The sequence below is a fragment of the Melanaphis sacchari genome, unplaced genomic scaffold (genome assembly GCF_002803265.2).
Source record: "Melanaphis sacchari strain LSU unplaced genomic scaffold, SCAv2.0 Contig50_pilon_pilon, whole genome shotgun sequence".
NCBI classification, from domain to species: Eukaryota; Metazoa; Arthropoda; class Insecta; order Hemiptera; family Aphididae; genus Melanaphis; species Melanaphis sacchari.
In genome coordinates this window covers 2727680-2752888 of record NW_020271344.1, presented here as the reverse complement: position 1 = coordinate 2752888, position 25209 = coordinate 2727680, and the positions used below count along the sequence as shown (strand labels likewise).

Here is a 25209-nt window from a genome sequence, read left to right as displayed (position 1 = left end):
TCTTAGTTGTTATCTAGGTAGTAGGTACTATGGTAATATCTTTAGCTGTAGGAACACAAACCTAGTTATGGTATTAAATGGTATCACAGAGTTATGAATCAAAAAAATAGACGTGGTTATACAGGTTATAAAGTTTCCCGCCAATTTCTGATAGACAACAACAAAACAATAAACACTATTACAGTCAACACTCAACAGTATAATAATATGCTATAGGGAATAGGGAAAGATTGTCCGGCTGTTGAAAATAATTCCTAGCTATTTAAGTTTATTTTGTGAATCACAGTTAATATTTTTCGCTCACTGTTTAGTGTTTAGCCGTATTGTCAATTCCTAAATCGTAATTCGCTTTTTCTCTCATCGTCGTCTATGTTAATTTTTATATACATTGTCGTGTATTTTACAATAATCATTTCTTGTTAAAATTAATCTAATCGTTGTACCTATTATTCAATATGGATGTCGCAGAAACCCAGACAGGAGTCAACAGGGTACGTGATCAGTTAAAAGTTAGATCACAAAAATTATTTCAAGATTTCTTAGAAGAGTGAGTTTGAATTATAATTTAATTTTAAACTACGTTGTAGTGGTTTTATAATATTTCTCTATATTTTAGATTTGTTGAAGAGGGTTGTAATGAACCTAAATACTTGGAATCTGCTATTGAGATGACAAATTCTGAACGTTTCACATTAGAGGTTAGTTTCCTTGATGTTGAAAAATTCAATCAGAATCTTGCTATCACCATTCTTGAAGAATATTATAGGTAAAAATTGTTAATATATATATTAATATATACTTAGCTGAATCTATGTTATTTATTTAGAGTTTACCCAGCTCTGTGCTTAGCTGTTGGAAATTTTGTAATTGATCGAACTGAAGCTACAGGAAACCAACAAGATTATTTTGTGAGTTTTGTAGATGTTACCACTAGGTTTAATGTAAGAGAATTAACAACTTCTAAAATTGGTGAGTTGGTACGTATTTCTGGACAAGTTATTAGAACACATCCTATTCATCCAGAACTAGTAGCTGGACATTTCACTTGTCAAGACTGCCAGACAGATGTTCCAAATGTTGAACAACAATTCAAAGTAAGCCTTAATTTTAAAAACAATCTAAATGTATATATTTTTATAAAAGATAAATCATACTCAGTTCAATGATTGTCTATCAAAATTTATTGTGGGATTGCCATTAAAAATATTTAATTAAAATATATCAGTGCAATACACTATTATAATAGTGTATAATATATTTTATGTAATAGTCATACTCTTTTACCAAATTGAATAATATGTTATTTGAAATAATATTGTATTTTAATGACCTATTAAATATCATCAGTCATCATAAATGAGTTATGTTTTGTACTATATATTTTTGGAATTATATTTCAGAGTATGTTGTTTTTTGCATTATTAAAACATTGTCAACTTTTATTCAACAGTATTTTAATTTGTTGAAGATAATATTTATCTAAAATGTTATCTTGTTAATTATTTAATATCTCATATTTTGAGTTTGAAATTATACTGATTTATCTTTATATTCATTTTTAATTTTCTCCATTTAATTATCATATATTTATATCCAATTGAGTATTATATACTTAAAATTATTTTTTCATTTTTGTTTTTACCTTAGTATTTGAATAAAATAATATTGATTTATTTATTTTTTATCCAATTACTGAACAAATAATTTTGTATAAGACTACCAACATTTTATTAGCAAAATCAATAATAAAAATACAATTTGTAAATAAATATTTTGTATTTAAGCCTATTAATAATTTTTTTTAGTATACGCAGCCAACTATATGCCGGAATCCAGTTTGTGCCAATAGAAGGAGATTTAATTTAAATGTTAATAAATCTCGATTTGTTGATTTTCAAAAAATTAGAGTACAAGAATGTCAATCAGAGCTTCCTCGTGGGAGTATTCCACGAAGGTATTATTTCCTACTAAAATACTTAAAATACAAAATATAAATTAAAAGATTATATAACTATATTTATCATTTTAGAAAATAACTATGAATACTATAACTACATATTATTTATTTGTTTCTTAAATGTATATAGAAATCATACTATTATAATAAAAAATTACAAATGATTATTTAACTCAAATTTCTAATTATTTAGAAATTAAGTAAAAATTATATCTTTTATTTATGTATATTTTGAATAATTTTGTTATTTAGCCTTGAAATTATCCTAAGAAATGAAAATGTTGAAACAGTACAAGCAGGTGATAGATACGATTTTACTGGTACACTGATTGTGGTCCCTGATGTAAGTGTTATGTCCACGCCTTCTGCAAGAGCTGAATCTGCTTCTGGACAAAAACGAGGAGATGCAAATAATGAAGGTGTCAAAGGATTGAAATGTTTAGGAATCAGAGATTTGAATTACAAATTGGCGTTTTTAGCATGCAGCTTATCTGTAACCGGTTCAAGAGTAAGAAATTGTAGAGATAAAAATCTTTTTTTTTCTTTATCTGTAATGTCAAATAAATGTTGAAATTAATATATTTTATAGTTTGGTGGAAGTGGTGAAATACATAATGATGAATTGACTGTTGACTCAATTGAACGTATGAAGAGGCAAATGACTGGGCCACAATGGGAAAAAATATATGAAATGAACCGTGATCGTAATTTATACCAGAATTTAATAAATAGTCTTTTCCCTTCAATCCATGGAAATGATCAAATTAAAAAAGGTTGTTAGGTTTATATGCACATAAGTATTTGATTAATGCTTCATTTTTCATTTTGTTTATAGGTGTCTTATTAATGCTTTTTGGTGGAGTTCCAAAAACAACATTAGAAGGCACTACTCTTCGTGGAGACATTAACTGTTGTATAGTTGGTGATCCTAGTACTGCAAAGTCTCAGTTATTGAAACAAGTCGCTGATATGTGTCCTCGCGCTGTTTATACTTCTGGGAAAGCATCTAGTGCTGCTGGTCTTACAGCTGCTGTTGTAAGAGATGAGGAATCTTTTGATTTTGTTATTGAAGCTGGAGCACTTATGTTAGCTGATAATGGTGTGTGTTGTATTGATGAATTTGATAAAATGGATCCACGTGATCAAGTAGCTATTCATGAAGCTATGGAACAACAAACTATATCAATAGCAAAAGTATAGTATTTAAGATATTTTATTAATAAACAAATTTAAACATTTTTAAATGATAGAATTTTTAAGTGTTAAATTCTCTATAAGTTCAATTTAAAATTAGTATATAATCATAATTTTTAATGACTGATACTTTATTAAAGATTCATACTATGTTCTAAATATTAATTATTATATTATTTTTGGTTTACATAAACAAAATTAAATTTCAATAGAATATTTAAATAGATGTAATAACTTTAGATAGTTGACAAGAGTTAATTGAGTGAATTGATATGTATAAAGCTAAGCTCAATTAGATTTCTATACATTTAAAGAATACACTTGCCAAGGTTTTCTTCTGGATTTTGAGGGATGGGAAAATTGTGTTTATTTAAATATTTGTGATATACTGCATTTTGATGTAATAATTATTTTCTGAATTAATTTAAAAACTATAAGTGATATGGTTTTAGGCTGGTGTTAGAGCAACTTTAAATGCTAGAACATCGATATTAGCAGCAGCAAATCCTATTAATGGCCGGTATGATCGAAGTAAATCATTACAACAAAATGTATCTCTCTCAGCTCCAATCATGTCTCGTTTTGATTTATTCTATGTTCTTATTGATGAATGTAGTGAAGTAAGTAAAAATAATTTTTATTTATAACTCCGTTAAGTGTTTATAATAAATAATATTAACTTTTAATGATATATGACTGTAGGTTGTTGATTATGCAATAGCAAAGACAATTGTTGAAATCCACAGTAATATGGAAGATGTAACTGAAACACTATATAGTCAAGAAGATATTTTAACGTACATTGGTTTTGCTCGTCAATTTAAACCTCAAATCACAGTTGTAAGTAAAAAAAAGCAATAAATGTATATTTTTTGCTATTAAAGTTGCAATAGTATATTCATACATTGGTATTTTATTTTTAGGAAGCTTCAGAAAAATTAGTAAATGCATATGCTCAATTAAGACAGCGTGATAGTCAATCTAGTACAAAATCAACATGGCGTATAACAGTAAGACAACTTGAGTCATTAATCCGCCTATCTGAAGCAATGGCTAAAATGGAATGTTCAGATCATGTAAATAATAATTTATTTATTTAAAGAAAAAACAAATATTTTAATTTAAAATAAAATTTTTCTTCAGGTAACACCTAAACATGTGTCTGAAGCTTTCAATTTACTTAATAAGTCCATAATTCGGGTAGAACAACCTGATGTTAATCTAGATGACGATGATGATGATTTATTAAATGAAATACCTGATAATGCTGATGGTAATTTACTATTTGTATTATTATTTTTAATTTATTTTGTGTTAATAATATTATGTTATTTAGGAATGGATGTTGATTCTGTTGAAGAACCAGAAAAACGAGGATTAACTAAAAAAAAATTAACACTAGCTTTTGACGAGTATAAACGCATTACTAACATGCTTGTTGTTTACATGAGAAGTGAAGAAGAAAAACGAATAGCTGGTTTGTATTTAGCTGATTTATTTTAAGAATGAGTGAAACCATAAATGTATTTGTTTTACATAATATGTATTTTTTTATTATTTTATACAAGATAAATGCTTTAATCATTAACTTTGTGTCATTTGTGATAGTAAGTAGGATCTAGTTAGTATTTTTGGCACCTATAAATAAAAAATTTCAGTGCTTTTCATAATAATAGGGGGGAAATTAAGTAAAATTGAGAATTTTAACATAAAAAAAAAAAAAACAGTTTTTTAACAAATTAATGTATTGTTTAATTGTTATTATTTAAAAACAAAAAGATAATTATAGATGTTTTTCATTAAATATTCATATTGACATTTAATAGTTAATATTATATAATTTTTAAAATTTATTTGCTGTGTTATGTTTATTTTTATATCTGTACCTATGATAACAATTTTTAAGTAGAGTTAAAATTTTGTTGACATGGAATATCCTAACTTATATTATTGATTTATTTTATTATTCACAAAATATTAGTTGTAGAAATTTGATACATTTTAATGTACATAATAATTTTTTTTTTAATATTTAAAATATTTCTGGGCATAGGTTAAGAAAAATATTAATTTTTTTGGAAATGATAAAATATTCTCTTTTCTTTGAAGATAAAAAATAATGGAAAATATACATTTAAAAACTCACCATGGTATTATTCAGATGTCTAGCTTGGTCTGTTCTAAACTGAGAGTATATTATAGAACAATATACAGCTCTTACAATTGCCTAGCTTTAGTGATATCTACTTTATAGTAGACAGTGCTTCTTGATATGTTATTTTGGCAAGAAATACATTTTTTAAATTTTTAATGTTTTAGAAAAAGGGGAGAGTGAAGATGGTGGGTTATTACGTAGTGGTATAATCAATTGGTACCTAGAACAAATTGAAGATCAAATCAATGACGAATCTGAGTTGTTGGAAAAGAAAAGTTTCATTGAGAAAGTATTGGATCGATTAATTTATAATGTAAGTTAATTAACAAAAAAAATGTACTATATTGTTCCACTATATTTTACATATATTTATTTTATTTTTAATAGGATAATGTACTAATTGCTTTATCCCAATCAAAATCGCAGTCCAGTGGTATAGAACAAGAACAAGATATTGTTGATGAAGATCCTATATTAGTAGTACATCCTAATTTTGTGGCTGACCTTTAATACATTTTATTGTTATTGTAATTTTTTTTATTCCTGATAATCTTAGTATTCATTTAAAATTATTTATACATCAATTACAATACCGAATACATTTTGTGAGTTGTAACCATGTTTTATTTGCTAATAATATTTTAATGAATATATTGAATAAAAAGTGTAAGTGTTCAATATTGTATTGTATATATATATATTTTTTATGCTTTTATTAAAAAAAGTGTTTAAATGTATCACAATTAATTTTATTATAATATTATAAAGTTTTTGTACTATTTGCTATATTTTGATGAATTATAATTAATCATAATTGCTTGTAAAACTTTTCCTTGAAACAACCAAACTGATTATCCTTAGAAATTTAGCATAACCTTGGCAAATTATAGAAGAAATAATGAAGAATATATCCAAACACCACCACTAATAGTGTTCTTTAAAAATTGTATATTTGTATGTATAATTAAAGAATACTTTCTGTTTTATTTTATTTTTTTCTATAACAACTGATTTCATACAAGTAATGTTGTCAATATATATATTTATAACTATACGTAATTTAGTGGGACTAGTACAATTTTTAAATGAGTAAGGAAGATGCATTTAAGCTCAGTGACTATAGAGGTATTCAAAGATTTTGAGCTAAACTTTAACATACAAAAAAAAAAAATGGTTATATCTTATAAAGCACTAAAAAAATTCATTAGATAAATAAAGCACCAACTACAAACCATTAACAAAAATGTAGCAGATTTTTATTATTTTTGACAAATACTATATATTTAGGAAATAAACATATAAACATTCTAAACTGCCTCAATCCTATCAGAATATAAATAATAAACGCACATATACTCATACAATTATAGATTTATCTAAGGATGTGTCTAACATGGTTAAAAAATGCTAAATTACTCTTATACTCAAAGCTATATATCAAGCATGATGTGTTAGTCCCCAGTTAAGATTTGAGTGGAACTATGAATGTAAAAAACGATTGTACTTCTGATTCCACAAAACTTTCAATTATTTCTTATGATGATAAATATTCAAATAAAAAAAAAAAGTCTTGCGTTGACAAAATGTCAATTATGTATAGACAAAAGACAAAATTATTATATTATTTTGTCATTACCTAATAATATTTTATTAACTTAATTGTATTTTATGATAATGTGTATGTGTATTAATTAAATGTAAAATGATAGTAAGTAATAACCTAGTTGTATTTTGTTGTTTTTTAATAAAATATTAATGTAGATATTTATTTAAATTAATCTATTATCAAGACAAAAAATATATTTATACTATGTAGTATATAAATAAATGTTTGATGTATACATTTTAAGTTTTATGACAAAATAATTATTTATTGACCTAATGAATTGAATACATTACTTTATTTTATTCAGTATACCTAAGTAATAAGTATTCAGAATACTTGAACATTTAAAAATATTAATTATTAATTTTTATATTTTTGATAGCATGTATATAGTCATAACTCAAAAAGAATAAAAATACATTAGTATTAGTATCAATTGTAAAAAACTCGATTGTATAATACTATAATGTATAGTAATTAAGACAACCGTCGTGAGCGCTATAGCCGAACTTATTTCAAAACATTCAAAACGTTTTACGAGAGTCGCCTTTCAATTTAATCTCTATTCTATGACTAAATCCTTCTTTGGACGTTTAGAATTAGAACCTCAAAGACAATTTAGATTCCATACCAACTATAATCTCCCCTCGTCATCAAAATATTGGAGGTAATTTTAAAACTTACCTATAAAAATTCTTACATACTTTAGAATAATTTGAATTTATAAAAATAGTACAATTACCACGAATTATTGATCCATGTAACTGTTCACTAATATTGCTAATATTATAGATAATAATATTGTATAAAAAAAATCAGCGATAACATATTATCATCAAAATATCTCGGAAATTGTTGATAATGATTAAAGAGTTAATGAATTATAATATATTAATATTAATATTATGTGGTTATTTTGTCAGTACAAACTACTAGTATTCAGTAATCTGTACTCACAATTCTATGGTTTGATGCTTAATCTTGTAGATCCTACGAAAATAGTAAAATGACTATTACAATACTTTTACTACAAAACTACACTACAAATCCAATGAATAGCATAAACATATTATACTGTAGGTAGTTGTCATTGTGATTTGTAGTTTAAATGAATTGCATTATAGCAGTCGCGATAAAACTGTTGAAATCTATATTGACTTGAAACCGATTTGGAAATGTAATTTTCTAAAAACATCAAGTTTAGGGAGAATGTAAAAGTATGTATGATTCTTGTTTTTCTATTAATATTTTAAGCGTAAGTTGCTTTAATATTCAATGACTTGTGTGTTTTTATTTGTTTTATAGTTTTAATTACAATTCTTTCAAATTCTTTAATATGTTTCAAATATTATGTATACCACAGACATGATACTTAATTAATATGCATTATGAGAATACTGAGCTGAATAGCAGTTAATATTTAAAATTTAACTATAGAATTAATCATGAAGTCTAAGCAATCAGCAGACAACTCTTGGGATTCAAAACTACCAATTCCGAGTAAAAGAATAACATTTTAATATTTACTTATGCAAAATGTTGTTATTTAACATAATTTAATCATTATCCATTTATAATTTGCAGAGTTTCCAGTATGGTTATATATTTTAATAGTAGCATTTGTATCTATATTATGCTATGGTAACTCGTATTATGGTGGTTTTGTGTTTGATGATTCAGAGGCGGTTGTAAATAATCATGATGTAAACCTTGAAACACCAGTTGTTAAGATTTTTAGCCACGACTTTTGGGGTACAAGACTAACAAACCATGCCAGTCATAAATCATACAGACCTTTTACAATTTTGTCATTTAGGTATGTAATTACATGGGTACTTAAAAACATTACTTTTTCTATTATTTAAATTATAAGTGATTTCTTATTTTATTAATAACTATTAATTTCATTATTTTTAGGTTTAATGTGTGGTTAAATAATGGACATTTGTGTCCTAAGTCATTACATTTAACTAATATAATTTTACATGCAGTTGTTTCCTGTCAACTATTATATGTCTATAATTTGTTATTTAATGGAAATGCACCTAAGACTTCATTTTTAGCTGCTCTCATGTTTGCAGTGCACCCTGTTCATGTAGAAGTAGTATGTTCTTGTTTTACACTTGTATACTATGAATATAATAATAAATCAAGTTACTTATGTACCTATTTAATTATTTTTAGGTGTCTGGTATAGTCGGTCGTGCTGATCTACTTAGTGCATGTTTGTCACTTTTTGTCTTCATTATTTATCATAAAACAGCAAAAGCTAAACTAATAAATACATTTACCAACATAATAGCTACATTATTTTGTTGTGTCCTAAGTATTATGGCTATGCTATGTAAAGAACAAGGACTTATGATTATGGTATAATTGTTTGTTATGACTTTACTAAATTCTATGATTAAATAAAACTAATAGTGTTATATATCTAATTACAGACATTTTGTGGTGTTTATGAAGTTATTATAATTAACAAAATTACATTTCAAAGTGTTATGAAAAATACAAAAATCTCAAAAATTATTAGATTGCTTAAAAAAGAATCATTAGAAAGGCTGTTTATATTGACTGCTGGGTTTTGTATTATTCTTTATGGCAGATGGACTATTATGGGTACACCTCCTATTTTTCAACAAATTGATAATCCAGCATCATTTTTATCAACACCATTTGAAAGAGTATGTAAATTTACAATTTTTTCTTTTTTTATTATTTAGCTTAGGCAATTATGTCTGTTAGTTGTGGGATATTTTTTTCTTGTTTCTGTGAATGTACGGAAGGTTAGGTTTTTGCAACATAATATGTTTTCATATGTGAGATATGGACTTGTTACTAAAATCTCAGATGGTTATCTACCTGAAAGCTAGCAATATAGGACAATGCTTGATCGCAGCATCACTCAGTGACTGCAGCCAAAAATTATGCCATACCATGACCAATTTTTTTTATTTTTATTTTTAAATTAATTTTATTAATTTATATTTGTTATATATTTAACTATTTTTCAGTTTGTAAATTACAGTTATATCTATTTAATTAACATTTGGATAATGATATGTCCTGTTTGGCTATGTTTTGATTGGTCAATGGGCTGTATTCCTCTAATACATTTAAATGAATTTCCTAAAGATCCAAGATTGTTCATTGTTTTTGGATTTTGGATCATTCTTGTATTCATATTTTATAAAATCCTGTTTTCAAAAAATTATGATGTAAAGTATGTATTTTTTTCCAAAATGTATAATATATCGTTGTTGTTGATTAATATTTATAATTATATTATTTTTCAGACAAATGCAAATGGGATTTCTATTAGGTCTTTTATCATTTCTGCCTGCTTCAAATTTAATGTTTACTGTTGGGTTTGTCATAGCAGAACGGGTGTTATACTTGCCTTCTGCTGGTTTTATTATAATTGTAGTTTTGGGTATCAGAAGATTATGTTTAAATTATTTTATTAAAAGGGTAAGTTAATTTATCACCTATAATTTATGTGTAATATTTATTGTATAAACATTTGTTTAATTACATATTTTATTCATTGTATTTTAGATAGTTAGAATGTGCATTTTACTATTGATTGTTGTACATTCCATTCGAACATATCAACGCAGTAAGGAATGGAATACTGAATTAGATTTGTTTAGAAGTGCATTAAAAGTTTGCCCAATGAATGCTAAAGTACATTATAATTTAGCGAAAAGTTTAGCTGATATTGGATATGTACAGGAAGCAATAGAACGTTATAAACATGCGCTATTGTAAATATAATAATAAACTTCTTATAAAAGTAAATTATTGATATGATTGTAACATTTTTTAGATTACATCCAAGGTATGATCAAGCGATGAATAATTTAGCAAATATTTTAAAAGATAGGAATGAATTGGAAGAGGCCAGATTTTTATTAGAAAAAGCTGTTACTATTAGGTGAGAAATAAACAGAATTTAATATTTTACTTAAAATATAATAATTGACATTAGCAAGAAATTATATTTATAATATTCTTACGATCAGTTTCCTTAATTTTGTATGATGGATATAATTAAGTTATATATTTTTAGGATGTTGAAGTATTGATTTTTGAATATATATAATTATATTTTTTATTCATTAAAAAAAAAAAAATTCTCATACAATAATAAATTATTTTAAAGTAACATTTAATATTATTAACTTAAGGATGTTTGTTTCATTGTTCTCACATTTATTTTATATGTATGTGTTATATAGTAAAAAATTATAGTAAATCTATGTACCAGATTGTTACTCTATCATATAAAATTGATGATGAAGGAAATATAAACTATGCTCTAGCAAAGTAATTTTCATGTATTTATTTTAAAATGAGATGAATGATTTTAAAAAATGAATAATTTAAGTAATTCATTTTTTTTTTTATAAAAATATAAAAAAATTATCATTCAAGTGCAGCTTATATTGTTCTCTAGTCTCTAAAAATTTAATAATATCTATAAATAAATTGTTACAAGAATCTGGTAGATTTTCTGTGTAAATTGTATGAAAGGCAGTAACAACATATTATGTATGTTTAACTTCTTTTTAATATAATGATAATATCTTATTATTTTTATTTATCATTAAATATTGTGTTAATTAAAACACAAGATTAATATTATGCACAGAATGAAAAATATATTTAATTTTTTCTGTTTAGAAATGATTTTGCTGCTGCTTGGATGAATTTAGGTATTGTATTATCCGCTCAACACAAATATAACAAAGCTGAAGATGCATATTTAACAGCCTTACAACACAGAAAAAGCTATCCTCATTGTTACTTCAACTTGGGAAATCTAGTGAGGCCTATATGAAATATGCGATGGTATTCATTTGTATAATATAATTTTATGTTTAGTATTTGGAAATGGGAGAAAAGACTAAGGCATTATTTGCTTGGCAAAATGCTACATTTCAACAGCCAACACATGTAATTTCATGGAATAATATGATTGTGCTCCTAGAGTCAATAGGCGAATTAAAAAGAGCAGAGAATGTAGCTCGCACAGCCCTTTCTATTTTACCAAATGAACCAAATTTACATTTTAATATAGCTAACATATTAGGTAAAATAGATAAATTTGTAGAAGCTGAAAAACATTTTTTGGCTGCTATTAAATTAAAACATTTAACTTCTAAAACTGTATTAGTTGCATTATATCATTCAAATTTGGGTAAGTATTAATTTAACTTATGTTTTTTTATTAAAATTATTTATTGTTTCTTCAATTATTATAGGAGTTTTGTATCATCGGTGGGAAAAATATGATCTTGCAGAAATGCATTACTTACAAGCCTTAATGATTGATCCAAATATGCAAAAAGTTAAAAATCACCTAGCATTACTTCATAAACATTTAGATGAAATCAATCAACCCACTCTTAATATGAAGTCTTATCAACAAGAAAAGGATTTTTAATGTATTAAAACAAAGCTCTTGTTTCTTTAATATTAAGGTAATATGTAAGTATGAGTCTATATTACTATCATGTTTGCGTTCTAAAATGTATTGGAGGTCGAGCATAAATATGTGTATATTAATATTATAATAAAAATATTGATTTAATTTACAGAAAAGTAATACAGTTAAATGTAGAATGAACAAAAATGGTTAATAAAAAAAACATTTTTAATAACCACTGCTGAAAAAATAAATGTATGGTTGTGATTAATTTATAACTTAGTTGTTTAATAATGATTTTTTTTTTATTTATTTAATAATTATTTTTAAGTAATGTCATACTATAATTTTTATTTATCCCTATTATGACATCAAATTTCTTTTAACCATTCCAACGATATAATCTAAGATTAAGGTAGATATTAATTTACTTAAATTTAATGAAGATTAATTAGTTCTAGAAAATCAGTTATTATATTTTATTAGTGTTATTTCTGCGTAATGTTTGTACAGGATAATTCACGAATTTTCAATTACAAAACTGTCCATCATTTTTTTTTTTATCATAGTGTGTCTTATAGCAATTGTTATTAAAAGATACAATTTTTATAACTTTTTATTGCTAAAACATTGGGTATGTTTTAAAGAAATTATTTAAAAATTATATTTTGATTTTCTTTTTATTCACTATTTAAAAAAAGTGATTTATGAGGATGTTACATTCACATGTTGTCTTTATTTTATACTTTACTTAACTTAGCAATTTTTTTTACAGGATTCTTACTGCATTTTATTTATAGTTAATATTAGAAAAAATTTACATATTTATGAATTTGTTGCAATGATTGTAAATTATGTTAAAGTGACGTTTTTTTAAATATTTTTATTTTAAAATAAGTTATAAATACCTAAATTATTCATTTTTTTAGATTTCGCATAATTTATAAAATAAATACATGAAACAAATTATCACTTAAACTAAGTTTATTATCTTTTCTAAAAATTCTTAAGTATTAATTATAAATAAATCGTAGTAAAAATCCGGTACATAGATTTGCTATTTAGCATTTGTGTAATATAGAAATAATATTGTAGGTACATCTCAAGTTTATTATAATACATCGATTACACTAATATTTAGTCATTATACTAAGATTTGTTATTTTAAGATCTATACAATTAAGATTAAATGTTTGATTTAAAGTATTATTTAGATTTAAGATGTTTATATTTTTATATTGTTTTTTTTTTTTTTTATTTAAAAAATTTTTTTTTTGGGTTTTTTATTTTTTTTTTTATTTAAAAAACCTTTTTTTTTTTTTTTTTTTTTTTTAACAAGACTTGTTTCTCTTTAAACTATATATTAATATTAGTATGCATCACTTATATCATTAGTCAACTATATAAATTTAATATAATATATATTTTTCAGTTGGAAAATTAAATAACCTGGAACTGTACAAAAATTGTACATAAGAAGTTTAACAATAGTTAATTTTTTTGAAGACATTATATGTTTATTTATCACAATATTAACATTTGACATATTCATTTAATAATCTTAATAGAATTTTTAAAAGTATAAAAAATCATTTCTAGTAATTCAGAATAGGTTAAATTTAACCTATTAAATGTATTTATAGTAAATTAGGATATTAGTCACTATTAAATTAATACTTAACAGGCGGAGGCCAATCAATTTCTATGTCTAAAACATCCAAAGCTAATATGTCAACTGTATCATTTTCCAAAACTGTTCTGAGACAAGGATTTGTACGTCCAAAGTCTCCGTGTACAAATTCTTTTACATATGTACCAGCCTGGGTGGATAAAATCACATTGAAAAACGAACAACCATTATCTTTACCAACTTTAGTTGCTACAGCTTTTATCGAATGTATAGTTCTAGGCCTGACCATATTAGCTCTTCTATGTAATACTCGGATTGGTGTATACTGTGCTATTTCTAGAGGGGCACAGTTGTTAAGTTTTTCCATATCTGGTAACTCTCCTTCAACATAACATAGGGCCTTATATACTTTAATTTTAAATTCCTCACCAGATTTTAATTCTTTTAATTGATCTTTAACAACATTTTGCAAGTGTGTAACAGTTACTTGTGGATCTGTATTTATTTCATTTTCAATTTCCCTCAATACTTCATAGCTGAATTTAGTTAGTTTTGGATTTACTAATTCAATGGCAAATGGTCTTCCTCTTCCTAACATTCTGACATCAATGTCTTCTCTACCAGAAGATGAGAATCTGAATTCATCAGCCAATGCATGTTTTTTAATTGGATTAGATATTATTTCTTCAACTGAACTCTCTAACCTCCTTTCTTGATCCACAATCCAAGGTGTTTGAGAAAGGGTCCTAGACCACTTATTATAACGACCTGCAATATATACACTTTCATGTCTAGCACCTACACTTTTAAATTCTATTGTTGATTCTGGTACTGATGGCATTTCACCATATTGACTAACAAAATCTTTGTTATCCATTTGAGATAAAATATTCTGTAAATTTTTGTTACTTAATTTAATAATTGCATTTAAACAATCACATTCATCTTTAATATCATCATAATGAAAATCTACAGTAACTAGCAATGGTGAATGCACATCAAAACGTTTACCAGTAGCTTTTACAATAGCGTCCTCAGCCATTAGTTTCCAAGCATCTTTGGCACACACATAAGCTGTAGGAATTGTTGGATTGAATGTTATTCTCATTTTTGACACATATAATGCAATTGAGTGCCCACGAATAATAGTACACATGGGTAAATTAAATGCTAAATTAAATGTATCTGAATCATATTTAGATGTTTTTAGATAAGAAATTATTTTATTAATAATATCATCTTTTTGTGGACTTTGAAATAATCCTAAACATGCTATACAAGGATTTTGTTTTAGACGTTTAGGTTCATCATGATCTTGTTCTGATGCAGTAATTAATGTCTTAACATTTATGGTAGAAGGTTTTGTAAGATGCCTAACTGCACATACTCGACAACAACCAAATTTTAACAAGTTCTCTTGAATTTCTTCTACGTTCTGTTCCATTGTCATGTCTGAAAAGAATAATGCATTTGTATAAGTCAAAATAATTAATTTTATTCATATTTTCTTATTAATAAACATATTGAATATCAAATATCATAAAAAAAAAAAAAATTGGTGCCTATTATATTTAAAAATTTATGAATTAAGTTTAGTTATTAATTTGAAACTTATAAAATAGGTATAATATTATAATATATATTTATCTATAAACTTGACATATTATTAAGGGAAAGATATTTTTGTGTTAGTATTCTTGGTGTTAAAATAATTAAACATTAATTTAAGAACTTAGAAGACAAAACTCTAATTTTATTAGTTTTAAAATCTTATCAAGGTCTAATGTTCAATAATGTTGCACACACACAATGATACGCCGTTTAATTCAAATAGAACCAGAATCTCAATACATTATTATTATAGTCGTTCATTTGAAGTATTTTCAAAAATCGCCACTAGTATGTGGTTCAGACTGTTATTTTTCTGACGGGCAGACTACACGCGTCACATAGACTTGTCTCAGACGAATCTCGATGGTAACATGCACAGCCTGCACCGCGATATTTACGAATAAAGTGTACAGTAATTGGAATGCTTTTTTCATCGTAGCCAACTCGCGAATTCGCGAGTTAACAGGCGTTTGGTTCTCGGAGTAGTGTTACCTACCATTTTAGTTTAAACACGTATTACGAGTTACGCGGCCGCGGGAGAAGAAACGGATTAATTATTCGAAATTGAATAGAACTCGCGCGCGTTGTATAACACGCGGCAAGTAGTAAGTACCAAGTACGCGCGAGCGCGCGCGCTAAATCGTAATTAACTATGATGGCGGGCGGAGGCGGCGGTGGCGGACGCCCTTGAGCGTCGGGAGGTCGACCGGCGACGACAGCATTAAGTTGTACGGCGACCGGCCGCCGATCGCGTTCGAACTTTTCAAAGGCAACAGTCGCTGGCAAGTCGAGCTCGAGCGATGTGCGGCGGTCAGTGACAGAGCGGTCAGACGTAGAGCGGGGCCGCGACCCGACCGACATGGACCGGATATTTCGGGGCATAATGAAGTACAGGCGAACGAACAGGGCGAAAATGGTCGAGCAGTTCATCCAAGTGAAAAACAACCCGGAGGTAAGGTCAACGCGATCGACGTCGGACGTCCGTAAGGCGCGAACCTTTGAGTGCACGGTTTTGGGCTGTTGAACGTTGATGATTTGACAAAACGCTACGTTAATTTAAAACACTTAAACACGCTTTACCTGATTTGTAATCGTCTCGTCACTCGTCGTTGATCGTTGTCAGTCGTCGGCTCGGTCAGCTGCTGCTGCTGCTGCTGCTGAAACGACGTAGGACGAACCACGGGCCACTCGGGAATATCAAAAAATTAAAAAACCACCGTCGGGTTATCATCAGAAAACGTGCGGCGTGCGCGCTTATCGTTTCACGAAAGTCATGTCGGACTCAGTGTGGCCAGGACGCAACGATATCGATATATTTTGTAAAAACGGCCCGCGTGTTGGCGCTGCAGCAATTTGGCAGCTGGTATTTCGTAATAATCGTATTTTCGAGATGGAAACATAATTTTAATTAATCAACATTTATTTATTGCTTTTTGTTAATTATTCGACTATAGTCTTTTTTGTTCGTTGATAATAAAATAATCTATGCGTGAACCGTAGCAGTGGCTTACCCAGCGAGTCAAGCGTCGTGTGTTCTGGTGGTAGGCAGGGTTTTCTCACTTTCCTGTGGCTGGAACAGATACAATTCAACCGTACTTCCAATATTTATTCGATTTTTCAATAATATTTTATAGTTATTCATATCTAAATTCGATATGATTATTCTAGAGCATTTTTGTCGTCATGTCATTACGAAGGGGCAAACGATTGGCTTTAATGGTATTAATTACCTGTTAGTTATTGTTAAAGGTTGAACATTTTTTTGCGTGACGAGTGGTGACACAAAACTTCTTTTTTTTTAAGTGGCCCACGTTCTGCGGAGTAAAAGAATCGCGCAGCCATCCTTTATTGGTACACTTTTGAAATTAGTTGAGACGGCGCCCCTGTATATTCATAATTATTATGTTGGTATATTTTTTAACTCTATCGTTTTTGCCAGAAATTAAATAGGCCGTGAAAGCTACTTGGGTATTCTGCTCGCATATTGCTATTTTTTTTTTTTTTTTAATTAACGTATAAATCATTAATAAACAATAGCATATCGTACCATTATTTTATAATTTATAATAACATATTATAAAATCAACGATTGTACCTATAATGAAGTATCAATATAAAAATATACTTTATGTTCCAATCAATATTTGTATTTTCTATATTATATTGTTTTATATGCAAAATCAATAGTATTTTGCCATATATGTTAGGAAGGTGTTATAAATAAAGGTAATCAAATAAAAAAGTTGATATTTTTTCATAGACGTTATTATATACCTATATACAATATAGTACTTAGTAGTATCTAATTAGTGTTTTTGTTATAATAGTTATTAAAAACATATTATGAACAACGATATATTAAAAACTATAGAACTGTCGATGATATTTGAATACTTAAGTTTTTCCAATGCGTAACAAAGTTGAAATGTTAAATATTGATGCGATTATATTTTCGTAATTTCATTTATGCCCAAAGGATGCGTATTGTTAATTGGGTATTCATAATCATTAAATATTCATTTTTATTTTTATTCATAAAAATTCGAAATTTTCTGGAATAGTATTTGAATATTTGATAGGTATTACAAAAATTACGTCTTCATACGTAGTCTTAATCAACTATGATTTATAAAAATAAATTATTTTATCATATTATATAAGATATAAAAGATTCTGAATAGAGCGATGAATATAGATATAGTTTTATAGTGATATATATGTCATAAGTGTTCATTATCACTTTTTGGAGCAGTAAAAATTAATTGATATTCAACTTTAAAGATGGTTTCTGGTAGAAAATTGTTTGTAATTAATATTCAGGGTAAAAAGTAAAAAGTTTCCGGTAGTTGTTTTTATAACTGGGGAAAAAAATAGGTGTCTAGTGGGTCATCATTATTATGGGTGTTTTAAATTTAAATTTAATGATAAATTTTTAACCGAGTAAAACGATTCAAAATAAAATGGTTTGTCAGTCTATATTACAAAATATATTGCTTGGTATATTCTTTAGCTATTGAAATCATTTATTTTATTTTTAGTAAAATACAAAATCGAAATTTTTTTATAATAACTTAAAGTTAAAATATTTTTGAAATTCGTTAAAACCATAACATTCACGAATTATTTTAAAATTAAAAATTCATAATATTTTCATTTTAATACCCAAGGCTTGCAAATGTAATAGAAAATTCTAAAATGTTTTTTTTAATTAAAAAAAAAAAAAAAAACTAGCTATACTAAAAGCTTTACTCAAATTATCATTTTTTTGTATAGAGAAACTTTTAAAATATTTAAACGAAGGCCATTCTATTAATAGGTCATTAATATTATTTAATAATTATTATGATTTTTAACTATCCCATCCCTCCATCTATTCCAAATTTATTATCCTTAAAATTATGGATGAGCATGCTTGATGAATCACATTGTATATACGTAATAAAACATTTTTTAAAATATTCCATGCAAACTGTTCCCGCTCAGAGCTGTGTATATGCAGGGTATGCAATGCTTTATCACTAAATTTAAATCTTTCACATCTACCTAAGTGACTTTTTTAATGATGAGGTATTATACTCGACACCTGCTAAGCAGTAGAATGGCTCCTTTGGTTATTATTTTTGTTTTTTTGAATATGGCTTGCATTATTTCACGAATTATATTATAAGTTGAGTTCAGTCTGACACTCTGATTTGTTTTTTTTTTATAAACTTACAATATTATATTATAATAATATGTTGGTATTAGATTGGCTTGGTTTCGCAAAATCGGTATTCAATTGTTTCATTAATTCAAATTGGCAATTTGTATAATAGGGTCAAACAAAAGAAACCATAAAAAAGTATAAATTAATTTTAAATTTAATTTTTCATCCCATTTTTTTTTTGAGAATAAAGAAACCCTATTATTTAATTTAATAATTGCAAGTATATTTTATACAGAGATTTTTTTTTTATTTAAATATACATGAGAATATATATTTAATCTTAATTTAATATAATTTAACTCAATTTATGCTGTTATAACAAGGTATTATTAAAGGTATTATTTATATTTAACAAGGTACTATTTACTATAGTATTGTCTATTATTAGGCACATAATGTATCAAAACAATAACAATAATGATTGAATTATAATATTATAGTTACTTTTGTAATTATACAAAATATATTAATGTTTATCACTTAAAAATATAGCTAGAGTCATAAAGCTATTAATTATTATTATATATATTTTTTTTATTGAATTTATTAACTAATTTAACATGTAATAAGTTGGAACTAAAGATGATAGTATTTAGGCAATTATATTTTATTTTTAAGTACAAAATATAGTGAATGTGAAGTAATTTTTAGAAACACAACCACGATCAGTTTAACGTACATTTTTTACTCCTTAACTTAAAATTCAATGTACGACTATGATCATAGAATATAGATTATTGTTTTTAGATAAATTATCGTAATTAACTGGCGTAATATTTTATTAAGAAACATTTTTAAAAATAATATATGCTCTTTAGTATATTGTTTAAATTAAATTGTATCTATATAGAAATAGTTTTAGCGCTAATAATTTAAAATGACTTTACAATAATTTATAAATTTTTTAATCTTCTTGAACTTGTTTTTTTTGTATATCATGTGGCATGTATGAGAGACAGAAAACTAAACTTTGTGTTATGTACACTTAAGGTTATAAAAGACTTCTGAACAATCACCTAATCATCTTTAAAACGGCTAAAAATTTATAAATTTCACCAAAATATTTTTAAAATTTTTCAGATTATATTAGCTAGCTTTTACCAAATAATTTTATTTTAGTTTTTAAAAAATATTATGACTGATATAGGATAGTTTAAAAAAAAAAATTTAAACAAATCTTATTCATAACTTGTTTTAATTTTTCTAACCACATTTCAAAGTTCTAGTTTTAATATTTTAGTTTACCCAGAATCATTTTTCAAATTTTATGATTCAATAATTTATCTATAAATATTACTTTCAAATTTAAATAATAAAATGTAATTATAGATATGAATAGGTGAGTAAATATAAATTAATGCGTATAACATCAATTTGTGCTAGTTGTAGACAACCATAATTTCGTATTTTTTTACCCATTAGTAATAATTGTGAATCGTATCATTGTTAAATTATCTCTGTTTTTAATAAGATAAAAGTTTATTATTAGTTTTTTTATGTTCGTTGGGAATATCGTTAGTAAAATCATCATTTATATTATTTTTGTTACTCGTGTGATACTTTTAATATATTCTAAGGTGATATTATTCATATTATACAGGTTTACCTACAACAGTGAAAACTGTGTCATAAAATTTTATAATTGTATATACATTTTTCTATAAATTTACGCTCCGCACAAATATTATAGAATCCAGAATAAAAGTGAAATTATGATTTAGTAATTAAAAATTACAAAAATAAAATGTAATATTTAACTATAAATATTTTATATTCTAAATGTTAAATCAGTATAGCTTATTTTTTTCAGAAACTCAATTACTCATTCATAATATAAATTTTGTATTTTAGTATTTTGTAGGTACATTCTATTATTAGCTAATAATTTTTAAAATTTAATCATTTAAATTGCTTAGGTAGTTTAATAAAAATAAGACTTTATCAGCTAATTGTCTTAAGCTTTTACACACAGTGTGTGTTTAACAATCGATAAATTTATGTTAAGTATAATTTTATTTCAAGTTTGAAAAATAATATATATAAACTTACATTCATAATAATTAATTACAATAACATTTTACATAAACGAGTTAGAAATAAGTTATTATCGAACACAAACGCTATGCAAATGTGTGATACCTTGCAGATAGCCTCTCTGTTAAAATTAAAAATTATATTATCCATAAAATTTTTTTTTATTTAATTATTAATTGAGATATGTGTTTACCTACTGAAATTTTTTTTTTACTGCATTTAAGCGTATAGAACAATATTATATTAAATTAAAACTAAGTACTAAATACTAATATACTTTGATATTTATAGATGAAATGAGGTTAGCTAAACAGAATATATACTGCTGTATTGACGAATGTTAAACATAAATAATCACATAACGATTAAAATAAATTTTAATATTTTATTACGGTAAAATACTGTTATGGTGAGCAGTTCTAAATCTTCACAGTTAAAAATATAATTATTATTAACTAAATATTTTATTTACCCACTATAATTTTATTAATATATTATTTTTATAATTTCAAAGAAGTATAACATATTTGGTGGTATGGTTAATTTTTACTAACATTGGTTTTAGTTCATTGGTATGCATAAATAAAATATTATAATATGTAATACGATTATTCATTAACATAAAACATTATTATTTGTTTTTATAATATTTTCATTAATATTTATTAATAATTACTAGTAACTATAAATAATACATTTTTATAAAATATTGACGTTTAATTTTATTACCTATTTTATGTTTCAGCCTAAAGCTTTATTTTTCACCTGTATGGACAGTCGTATGTTACCAGCCCGATTTACTGAAACTAATATTGGTGACATGTTCATTGGTTAGTATATGTTTTATAATTTAGGAGCAGCATACATTCTAAGTTAAATTGTAGTTTGCTTATTTTTTAATATTACGTTTAAAATCTTTAATTTTATTTTAGACTATTTTTATATACCTATTCAAAATTTTACCGGATTTTTATTTTTATTATTTTTTTTAAAATATAAAATCTGCAAATGAATGTTACAATAAGCACGTTTGTTAAAAAAAGAATACTGTATTACATCGATATAAATGAAAAAGCAAACAATATTTTTAATTGGGAAATTACATTATAGGAGTAGTTGACAGTAAAAATATTATATAAAAATAAGGGTTTAATAATAAATAATGTAATATAATATACATTGTACAATAATGTATGTAAATACATTAAATATAATGATATTAATAAAATTTTGACAAAAATGTTAATATTCATTTTGTAACCTATTATTGCATATTAATTGTATTAAATAAATAACACTGATAATTAATAAGTTATTTGTGTATTTACGTAAATTACATGTTTAATTGCTATTGTAATAGTAAAAATATACAACTTTCAAATTTTTATTTTATGATATTTAGTTCGAAATGCTGGAAATTTGATTCCACATTCTCAACATTTCCTAGATGAATATACTACATGTGAACCAGCTGCCTTGGAACTAGGATGTATACTGAACGATATAAGGCATGTGATCGTTTGCGGACATTCTGATTGCAAAGTAATGTTATTCTTAAAAATAAGCACTAATAAATAAAAATTGTTCATTTAATACTAAGGTTTAATTAATTTTAAACTCTCACTTGTTTTCCTATAGAACCAATACAGTATACCTAATTACATTATTGTAAATTCATTAAATGCGTTTTAAATGTATACGTATATACTAGTAATAATATACTGTGATAGTTTAGATAAATCATTTAAGCTTACAGAATCAATATGTATCTATTTTAACATAATTAAAGTTTTTTTGCAATTGATAATTAATTCAAAATATACAACATTTAAAATTTTAAGCATTATTTATTGATTATATTTACTGTAGAATAAAAATCATAGGTACTTGGTATTAAAAATAAGATGTTTAATTTTCGATTATTTGAAAAATCATTTGTATTATTTTAGAAGCTTATACGTTTAGGCCATTTTTATAAAATCTGTTAAGCACCTCGCTTTGTATTTCATACAATCATATGACTCTTGTCTCTTGTCATTTTAAATGAAGTTTTGTCGTGATGTGTTTTGTGATATAGAAAACGTTGATAATAATTAATACATTTTTAAGTAGGAATAAAAATAAAATTTGAGAAAATTTATGTGTTAAAACATAACAATAGATTGAATTTTATTTTTTTCGTTAGTCTATATTAAAAATAAATAATAATAATTTATTTTATACCAGGTGCTGTTGTTATTATAATAATTATATATTAACATATTATTAGGCAATGAACTTGTTGCACCTGCTCAGAGACACGGAATTTGCTAGCATCGATAATCGCCGGATGTCACCTCTCCGATCATGGCTCTGTACTCACGCAATATCATCTCTGGAAAAGTATCAACAGCTAGAAGCAGCAGGCTTTGACACACCACTCATTTTTCAGGCCGAGACACCCTTACGCAGAATTATTGCTTACATTGATCCGGAAGATAAATTTTCTGTCACGGATAAATTATCACAGGTAAAATATACATATATATATTACTAACTATAATATTGATTTTAAGATTTAAGTATGTATAAATATTATTTATTCTTAATTAAAATATTGAATTCTAAATAATATATCTTAATAATAAATTAATATACATATACGTTTCAATTTTTTTTTTTAAATTAATAAATTTGTTATACATCTTATTAGTAATTAATATATATATTTTTTTGAACTGATATTTTTAGTAAATCTTTAAATAGTTAAAGATAAATTTTTTTAACTTTTTTATACATGGAATTAGAATATTGTTATACTTAACGATCTTTTTTTAATCAATAAATCAATAATTTTGCATATTATAATTATTCAACATATAAATACATAAATTTACATACTTAAAATATTATATTAGACACAATTACCTTACGTACTATAGTTATTATAATTTTAAGTGAATAATTAATATTTTTGTTTTTATTTATATTTTATTCATAGTATACTGGTTTTTCAAATTTCAACTATGAACTACTACAATTTAATATATTTATTAAAACTTAGTATCATATGATTTTAAATAATCTTATTTAGCACTTTATCAAGTAGATAATAATATATCGAAATATTGTGTATTTGTGTATGTTATAGGTTAATACTCTACAGCAGATGCAAAATATTGCCAGCTACGGTTTCCTTAGGAAGCGTCTAGAGGCGTATGACCTGCATATACATGCTCTTTGGTTTGACATATATACTGGAGATATCTATTATTTTAGTAGACAGAGTAAAAAATTTGTTGAAATAAACGAACAAAATGTGGATAAACTAGTGGAAGAGGTTTCTAAGTATTATTGCTAAGATAAGGTGAAGTATATAGGTACATCCATCCACATATATTTGACGCACAAACACACGTACACACGAAGACTTAACTTGGTGCTTAATATTAATTAAAATTTAAAACTAAAACAAAAAAATTACTATAATATTTTGCATACATTCCAAAACGAACATTCCAACTAAACAATTATACACATCACCGTACTTAATTTTATTTTATATATATCTAACTGTTATTGTTAATTTTTAATCAAAGAGATTTTGATCTCCATCTATAACGTTATTTTTATTTTTCATGTGTATTTATATATATATAATTATTGTTTTTAAATTTTTATCATTGTTTAAATTGTATAATATTTGTGAATATTATTTTGTCACCAATAAAATACAAGAGAAACGACGAACATATACAGTGTTTAATGTTAGGGAAATATTATAGAACAGCCGTCCATGATTTGAGCATTGTTTCTTAAATGCGCTAGATAAGTAGAGCATGAAAACTCCAGCCGGGATGCTGCGTGAAAGAGAAAGCAAAGTCATTTCTTTGTCGTGGTTTTCCA

General features: G+C 25.5%; 4 protein-coding genes across 9 annotated transcripts; 3 read left to right on the top strand and 1 right to left on the bottom strand.

The window, feature by feature from the left end:
• The first annotated feature begins 146 nt into the window (after positions 1 to 146).
• LOC112599302 (DNA replication licensing factor Mcm6) lies at positions 147 to 5975 on the top strand. 2 transcript variants are annotated; one of them, XM_025346136.1, is made up of 14 exons: positions 151 to 547; positions 617 to 766; positions 827 to 1094; positions 1806 to 1954; positions 2210 to 2465; positions 2547 to 2730; positions 2793 to 3151; positions 3604 to 3771; positions 3854 to 3991; positions 4075 to 4227; positions 4295 to 4424; positions 4488 to 4628; positions 5471 to 5619; positions 5694 to 5975. In XM_025346136.1, the coding sequence occupies exons 1-14, from the start codon at positions 456 to 458 to the stop codon at positions 5814 to 5816; spliced, it is 2460 nt and encodes an 819-aa protein (XP_025201921.1). In that variant the 5' UTR covers positions 151 to 455; the 3' UTR covers positions 5817 to 5975. The 2 variants fall into 2 exon arrangements, with proteins under 2 accessions (XP_025201920.1, XP_025201921.1); XM_025346135.1 differs by having other exon boundaries at positions 147 to 547; positions 4295 to 4628.
• A 1814-nt stretch (positions 5976 to 7789) lies between these two features.
• On the top strand, positions 7790 to 12607 carry LOC112599296 (transmembrane and TPR repeat-containing protein 4-like). Of its 3 annotated transcripts, none has more exons than XM_025346123.1 (14): positions 7790 to 8129; positions 8218 to 8412; positions 8497 to 8728; positions 8830 to 9016; positions 9097 to 9282; positions 9357 to 9596; positions 9927 to 10135; positions 10209 to 10383; positions 10471 to 10679; positions 10742 to 10849; positions 11599 to 11740; positions 11800 to 12115; positions 12180 to 12405; positions 12516 to 12607. In XM_025346123.1, exons 2-13 carry the CDS (start codon positions 8358 to 8360, stop codon positions 12359 to 12361), a joined length of 2241 nt encoding a protein of 746 aa, XP_025201908.1. In that variant the 5' UTR covers positions 7790 to 8129; positions 8218 to 8357; the 3' UTR covers positions 12362 to 12405; positions 12516 to 12607. The 3 variants fall into 3 exon arrangements, with proteins under 3 accessions (XP_025201908.1, XP_025201909.1, XP_025201907.1); XM_025346124.1 differs by having other exon boundaries at positions 12180 to 12398; positions 12516 to 12598; XM_025346122.1 differs by lacking the exon at positions 12516 to 12607 and having other exon boundaries at positions 12180 to 12509.
• Positions 12608 to 13868: 1261 nt separating this feature from the next.
• LOC112599332 (putative tRNA pseudouridine synthase Pus10) lies at positions 13869 to 16836 on the bottom strand. 3 transcript variants are annotated; one of them, XM_025346191.1, is made up of 2 exons: positions 16665 to 16836; positions 13869 to 15425 (listed from the first exon to the last, which is right to left on the bottom strand). In XM_025346191.1, exon 2 carries the CDS (start codon positions 15421 to 15423, stop codon positions 14014 to 14016), a length of 1410 nt encoding a protein of 469 aa, XP_025201976.1. In that variant the 5' UTR covers positions 15424 to 15425; positions 16665 to 16836; the 3' UTR covers positions 13869 to 14013. The 3 variants fall into 3 exon arrangements, with proteins under 3 accessions (XP_025201976.1, XP_025201977.1, XP_025201978.1); XM_025346192.1 differs by lacking the exon at positions 16665 to 16836 and adding an exon at positions 16081 to 16225; XM_025346193.1 differs by lacking the exon at positions 16665 to 16836 and adding an exon at positions 15780 to 16072.
• On the top strand, positions 16346 to 24981 carry LOC112599333 (beta carbonic anhydrase 1). Its single transcript, XM_025346194.1, has 5 exons — positions 16346 to 16536; positions 22070 to 22154; positions 22727 to 22866; positions 23594 to 23833; positions 24455 to 24981. Exons 1-5 carry the CDS (start codon positions 16444 to 16446, stop codon positions 24662 to 24664), a joined length of 768 nt encoding a protein of 255 aa, XP_025201979.1. The 5' UTR covers positions 16346 to 16443; the 3' UTR covers positions 24665 to 24981.
• Positions 24982 to 25209: the final 228 nt, after the last annotated feature.

Excerpts from the sequence above, each read along its gene's own strand:
- LOC112599332 (XM_025346191.1), bottom strand. The coding sequence starts at position 15,423 with ATGACAATGGAACAGAACGTAGAAGAAATTCAAGAGAACTTGTTAAAA.
- LOC112599296 (XM_025346123.1), top strand. The coding sequence starts at position 8,358 with ATGAAGTCTAAGCAATCAGCAGACAACTCTTGGGATTCAAAACTACCA. Across the intron at positions 9,597-9,926 it reads TATCAACACCATTTGAAAGA|TTTGTAAATTACAGTTATAT; the intron begins GTATGTAAATTT and ends ACTATTTTTCAG. Across the intron at positions 11,741-11,799 it reads ACTTCAACTTGGGAAATCTA|TATTTGGAAATGGGAGAAAA; the intron begins GTGAGGCCTATA and ends TTTTATGTTTAG.
- LOC112599333 (XM_025346194.1), top strand. The coding sequence starts at position 16,444 with ATGGACCGGATATTTCGGGGCATAATGAAGTACAGGCGAACGAACAGG. Across the intron at positions 16,537-22,069 it reads AAGTGAAAAACAACCCGGAG|CCTAAAGCTTTATTTTTCAC; the intron begins GTAAGGTCAACG and ends TTTATGTTTCAG. Across the intron at positions 23,834-24,454 it reads TCACGGATAAATTATCACAG|GTTAATACTCTACAGCAGAT; the intron begins GTAAAATATACA and ends TGTATGTTATAG.
- LOC112599302 (XM_025346135.1), top strand. The coding sequence starts at position 456 with ATGGATGTCGCAGAAACCCAGACAGGAGTCAACAGGGTACGTGATCAG. Across the intron at positions 767-826 it reads ATTCTTGAAGAATATTATAG|AGTTTACCCAGCTCTGTGCT; the intron begins GTAAAAATTGTT and ends TTATTTATTTAG. Across the intron at positions 4,629-5,470 it reads AGAAGAAAAACGAATAGCTG|AAAAAGGGGAGAGTGAAGAT; the intron begins GTTTGTATTTAG and ends TTAATGTTTTAG.